Genomic DNA, 6469 nt, shown 5'->3' on the forward strand with positions numbered 1-6469 from the left:
TCTCACAGGTGACATCACAGAATAATGCTCTGCTTTCCTTCAGCGCCACCCCCCAACACACACACACACACAGAGCTTGACTGCTGGAGACCAACTGGACTGTAAAGTAGCACTCTCATCCCTTCCCCCCTTGCCACGGTTTTCAGGCGAAGCCTTCAGGTGCCAGATGGCCAGAGAGACAGCAGGTCACACTTCCAGCAGATGTCATGGAGATCATCTGATCTTGGGGGCAGGTGGGCTGTGGGTTTTGTGAAGCAGAAAGACAGATTAAGGATACTTCCATTCTCTACCTCCTCAGGAACGGGGACCCCCATACCCACCCCAACCCCAGTCTCCTCTGGGATTTAAGCCTGCACCCCCTAGTGTTCCTCACCTGAGACAGGCCAAATGGATGTTCTCATAGACCTGGATTTCAGGTTTGAACTGAGGAATTGAGGCATCTGGGAAGAAGGAGCCACATGGGGTGCAGCAGAGAAATCACCAGATAACTCAGAGCTATATTCCTTACTACCCTCCTCCCCTAGAGAAGATAGGGTATAGAGGCAAGACGTGAGCCCAACCCTCTGCCTCACACCACATGTTCTCTTCTTTCCCTCTGGGAGGGAGGGACTCACCTCTGCACTGAGCCCCCTGGACCCTCTGTCTGCAGAGCATGATGCTGAGGGCTAGGATGGTGAACCCCTGACCCACTGTGAGCAACAGCATCAGGATCCAGGACACATCCCAGCCCATGGAAGGGGCACAGAGGGCAGGGGAGACATCCATGGAGGCTACAGTAAGGGCAAGACAACAGGGGTAAGGAGGGAGGTGGTGAGGGGTTTGTTCCTGTGCCCCAAAGAGAGGCTTCCCCTCGTAGTCTAGTGGGCTCTTCCCACCAAAAGACTTCATAAGCTTTGCCCCCAATTTCCACCAACCCACTTTGCCCATTTTTAAGCCTCTCATGCTGACCCCGTCAGCCCCTGTTGGTATCGAATAGCGACACCCCCCACCCACAGATGGACAGCTAACTCCAGAGCAGACCGTTAGCCGTAACTGCAGTCTTTCCTCATATCCTTCATAGTAATCCAAACTTTCAGGAACAAGTAGTGCCTTCCAATTCATTCTTTCTTTCACTCATTCACTCCATAAGCATTCCCCGAGTGCCCACCAAATGCCAGGCACCATATTAGGTGCTGAGGATGTAGAGGGAAATAAGACCCAGTCACTGCCCATTAATTGGCCTTTGCTTACCAAAGTAATGGCCATTTGCTCCTCCCTCCTGCCTTGTAAATGAGTTATTCTACATTCAATAGCATTCTTTCTGTGTATAACGGACTTCTAATTATAAAACAATTATATATATTTTCCCCTTCTAGTTCCACTCTCAGTAGGCCATTAGAACATCAGCGCATATATCTTTTCTTCAAAAGACAATTCCCCCATCAAAAATTCTTCTTTTCTTCCTCTCTGCTATGAGATATTCCACAAAAGTCATAGATTACCCCATTTCTAAGTAATGGTGTATTCCACCAGAAGCCTTCCAGTGGTCAATAGGCCAGTGGTCTATCCCACCAGAGAGCTGGCTTAAACAACCTCCTTCTCTGTTAGGGAGTTAGTCAATAAGAAAAAAAGCCCTCTTCCTACAGGTGATGGTCTGCTCCACCAGAAATCATCCCCCACCAGAATCTGGCCAATTGCAAAGTCCCATCTTCCTCCCCTAACCAGCAGGTGCAGACTGTGCCAGAAGCAATATCCTCTCCCATATCCTCCCTCAGTTTACCTGCCAGGCTAAAGCTGACCCCTTTGTTGTGAGGCATGAGGCAGCGGATGATTCTTGGTCTATGTTCCCCGGACTCAGAGAGCCCCTCCTCAGGACACACCAAGAGCAGGGCAGCCCCATTGCCCCAAAATGACTGTACATGACCCCTCACAGGACCCTTTCCCTCTAGCCAGGTCACAGAGTCTAGGCGTCTGGCAGGGGCCACAGAGCATAAGAGGACAGAGCAGGGGGGTCCATCTGCAGCCCTCGCGGATAGCTGGGATCCTGTGGGGAGAGAGGGACCTCTTAGTTCTCTGCTGGACTTCCTGGCCCCCCAGTGGCCCCTGATCTATGTGCCTTCACTCACCTCGGAGCACGGAGACATCATATACCCTCCAGTTCTGGTACTGGTGTTGCTGACCCAGCACAGCACACCAGTATCGACCGGCGTCTCCCTCCTTGGATCCTTCCAGCCACAACGAGTAGTTCCCCAGCAGTTTCAGCCTGGATACCCTTGTGGGCCTCCCGGGGTCTGGGGCTGGCCTGGCTACTTGCACTTGGGCCACCAGGGCAGTGGAGGAGCCTGCTGCAGGGCTGCGGAACCAGGACAGGAGCTCGTCTCCACTCAGGGCGGGTGGTGAGGGGCACGGCAGCTCCATCGCCTCCCCCAAGGCTACATAGATGGTCTGGATGTTGTCTGTGGGGAGAAGGATGTATGAGACTAGAGACCTGCATCAGATCGACAGCTCCCACTTGACCTCCAACCCCCAGCTTCTGCCCTTCTGGGGTCTCCCCGCATGGGTCTGCCTATGAGTACGTTTCTCAAGTGACAGCTACAAAAAAGTGAGGAGGGGAGGAGAGGGTAGGGCCTCTCCTCCCCTCTCCTCCAGTGGGTGAGGGAATCTGAAGGCAAGAGAAAAAAGGCTAGAATAGTTGGCAAAGGCCCTTTCTCTTCCTCTCCTTTCCCCTTCTCTGGACGTATTTTCTCGTCTATCCTTATTTTCTAAGGGAAACTGTACATAACCCCCCCGCAAAAAAAGACTCTACAAAACAAAACCAAACCAAAGCCCCCAAAATTAAAAAATTAAACATTAGGGACTCCTGGGTGGCTCAGTTGGTTAAGCATCTGCCTTCGGCTCAGGTCATGATCCCAGGGTCCTGGGATCGAGCCCCACGTCGGGCTCCCTGCTCAGCGGGAAGCCTGCTTCCTCTCCCACTCCCCCTGCTTGTGTGCTCTCACTCTCTTGCTCGATCTCTGATAAATAAATAAATAAATAAATAAATAAATAAATAAAATCTTCAAAAAAATTAAACATTAAAAAAAGAAGAAACTGTACATAACCTGGACCCTCATTGTCTCTGGATCTTCCCCTGAGTTAGAGGCAGGGGGAAGTCAGTTGGAGTAAACTATCTTCCTGAGTCATATACCTTCCCCAGGCCTCTAAGGAGAAACAACAGTAGTTCCTTACAACCTTTCAAATAGCCAAAGAATCCCCCACCTCCTGTTCCTTACCTGCAGCAGCCTGGTGGGGTCCATGTAGAAACAGAAGGAGGAGGAGTAAGACGGTCATGGAGAGAGCCTGCCAAGTTCTCTTGCCCAGGACCTGGTGCCTCACAGAGGAAACAAAACCCAGATATAGTCCCATGCTCCCTGGTCTGTAGTGACATGGGGCTCTGAGGGGATGGGAATGCTGGGGAGATAAAGCCTAGCTTCGTGTCTACTGGGGAAAAAGTGACTACCCCCTTTCAGTCCCGAGGGGGAAAAGACCCCGTCCAGGGTGTTCTGAAGATGATCTCCTCACAGTTCTGACTCTACATCAGCTGAAGGACACAGATCAAAGACTTCATGCTAAAAAGCCTGCGCAGAAGGGGGCACAGCTGTCCACCTTCATTCATTCTGGAAGTACATTCTGTTCTCTCTTCTCCACCCTAAGAGAGATACCAACCATGAGTGAAGAAGCTGAGTCTTCATGTCGGTCTCCACAGAACCCAGCATAAGACTGCATACCTAGTCAATACTCCATGAATAATTTAGAATGACTTTCCCTATGGCTGCCTGGCACACCACAGACCTCTTCTGAGCCCCTGATGAGTGTATTAAGTTACTCCTGAAGGAAAAAGATAACAGGGGCCTAGAGAATTCACCAAATCCCTTTACCCCAGGCAGGATTCTCAAAGCAGATCTTCATATAGCTCTAATAGTTTTTAATGTGTTATTTATTTTTGAAGGTTATTTTAAAAAAAAATTTTTATGGTTGGTATGTTTTTAATTTTTTATTTATTTTTAAAAAGATTTTATTTATTGGAGAGAGATAGAGTGCATGAGCGCGAGAGAGCATGGGGGGCGGGGGGGCAGGTAGAGGGAGAGGGAGCGGCAGACTCCCCACTGAGCAGGGAGCTGGATGCAGGGCCCAATCCCAGGACCCTCGGGGATCATGCCCAGGATCATGACCTGAGCCGAAAGGCAGACACTTAAGGGACTGAGCCACCCAGGAGCCCCTTAATTTTTTATTTTAATTCCAGTTAACATACAGTGTTTTATTAGTTTCAGGTGTACAATATAGCGCTTCAATGCTTCTTTTTTTTTTTTTTAAGATTTTATTTATTTATTTGAGAGAGAGAGAGAATGAGAGACAGAGAGCATGAGAGGGAGGAGGGTCAGAGGGAGAAGCAGACCCCCTGTTGAGCAGGGAGCCCGATGCGGGACTCGATCCCGGGACTCCAGGATCATGACCTGAGCTGAAGGCAGTCGCTTAACCGACTGAGCCACCCAGGCGCCCCGCTTCAACGCTTCTATACATCACCTGGGGCTCATGAAGACAAGTGCCCTCCTTAATCCCCAGCACCTATTTCACCCATGCCCTACCCCCCAACCATCAGTCTGTTCTCTATAATTAAGAGTCTGTTTCTTTTTTTTTAAGATTTTATTTATTTATTTGAGATAGAGAACAAGAGGAGGGGAGAGGCAGAGCAAGAGGGAGAAACAGGCTTTCCGCTGAGCAGGGAGCCCGACGTGGGGCTCGATCCCAGGACCCTGAGATCATGACATGAGCCGAAGGTAGAGGCTTAACCGACTGAGCCACCCAGGTGCCTCAAGAGTCTGGTTCTTGATTTCTCTCTTTTTTCCCTTTGCTTGTTTTGTTTCTTAAATTCCACATATGGGGGCGCCTGCTTCTCCTTCTCCCTCTGCCGCTCCCCCTGCATGTGCTCTCTCATGCTCGCTCTGTTAAATAAATAAAGAAAATCTTTTAAAAAAAATTCCACATATGACTGAAATCATACATATTTGTCTTTCTCTGGCTGACTTATTTTGCTTAGCATTATACTCTCTAGCTCCATCCATATCATTGCAAATGGCAAGATTTCATTCCTTTTTATGGCTGCATAATATTCCATATATATGTGTGTGTACACACACACATACACATATCTCTTATCTTCTTTCTCCATTCATCAGTCAGTGGACACATGGGCTGCTTCCATATCTTGGCTATTGTAAATAATGCTGCTATAAACATAGGGGTGTCTGTATCTCTTTGAATTGGTGTTTTTTTATTCTAAAATTGTTTTTCTTTTTTTTAAGATTTTATTTATTTGAGAGAGAGTACAAGCGGGTGGGGGGTGGGTAGGGGCAGAGGGAGAGGGAGAAGCAGGTTCCCCACTGAGCAGAGAGCCCAACATGGGGCTCATCCTAGGACCCTGGGATCATGACCTGAGCTGAAGGCAGACGCTTAACCAACTGAGCCACCCAGGTGCCCCTTTAAATTGTTTCTGATGAAATATTCCATGCATACCAAAGACTACATCAAATGTAACATAACGAGTAAAAGAAGCAAGAAACAAAGGGCATGATTTCATATGATTCCATTTACGTGAGGTACAAAATCAGGCAAAACTAACCTATGAATTTAGAAATTAAAATAGTGGTTACTCTTGGTGGGGCAGGGAGTGATTTGAGGAAGATCTTGTAGATGTGGTATAATGTAATTTTGATCTCGATGCTGATTACATGGATATATTCCAATGGTTCACTTTTCCGTATAGGTGTTTACTGCAATAAGAAGCTAAAGAATGTATATATTATGTAGGTGTAAGGTACAAAGAAAAATAAAACAAACCTGAATATCTATTAAAAAATAGTATTACCATTTCAAAGATCCTCTATGCTCTGTTACACTATTCTAAATTTGCTCTTTTATCTTTCACTCTCATTAAATTTTCTTTTTGGACGTTATACAATGGTGTCAGGTTGTATGTAACCTGTGGGTTTCTTTTTTCCACTCAATGTTACGGTTTAAGGTTTTGAGATTCGTCCACGCTTGCGAAGCGATAATTCATCCCCCCCCGCTTTTGTTTTGGTTTTTTTTGACCAGTATTTCACACTCCTTAACAATACTGAGTCCTCCTATCCATGACTGCGATGTAGCTCTCCAATTATTCAAGCCTTCGTTTACCTCTTTCAAAAACTTTTGAAATTTTCTTCATAAAATCTTGCATTTCTTTGGTTAGATGTATTCCTAGACACCTTTTCTTTTTTGTTGCTCTTGTCAAGTGCTCCTAATCTTACCTCTCGTTCCCACTGTCGCTCGAGAGCCTGCCAATATTAAGGGATTAAAAAGGGGGGCGGGGACTTAACTACGCCTGATAATGTTCTAATTCTCCGCGTTCCAAACGCCTCCGAATAATTTCTGACCATTGCTCTACCCGTAGGTCCAACTGCACGGAAACTGT

The 6469-nt window shown here is 47.3% G+C and overlaps 1 protein-coding gene across 2 annotated transcripts; it reads right to left on the reverse strand.

Moving 5' to 3' along the window:
- Window positions 1-9: 9 nt before the first annotated feature.
- LY6G6F (lymphocyte antigen 6 family member G6F) lies at window positions 10-6328 on the reverse strand. 2 transcript variants are annotated; one of them, XM_035030579.1, is made up of 7 exons: window positions 6306-6328; window positions 3252-3342; window positions 2106-2435; window positions 1760-2023; window positions 615-770; window positions 374-440; window positions 10-238 (listed from the first exon to the last, which is right to left on the reverse strand). In XM_035030579.1, exons 2-7 carry the CDS (start codon window positions 3307-3309, stop codon window positions 214-216), a joined length of 900 nt encoding a protein of 299 aa, XP_034886470.1. In that variant the 5' UTR covers window positions 3310-3342; window positions 6306-6328; the 3' UTR covers window positions 10-213. The 2 variants fall into 2 exon arrangements, with proteins under 2 accessions (XP_034886470.1, XP_034886469.1); XM_035030578.1 differs by lacking the exon at window positions 6306-6328 and having other exon boundaries at window positions 3252-3895.
- Between the last annotated feature and the right edge of the window lie 141 nt (window positions 6329-6469).

Source organism: Mirounga leonina, unplaced genomic scaffold, assembly GCF_011800145.1.
Source record: "Mirounga leonina isolate KUSES-001 unplaced genomic scaffold, KU_Mleo_1.0 Mir_366, whole genome shotgun sequence".
Taxonomy (NCBI): domain Eukaryota; kingdom Metazoa; phylum Chordata; class Mammalia; order Carnivora; family Phocidae; genus Mirounga; species Mirounga leonina.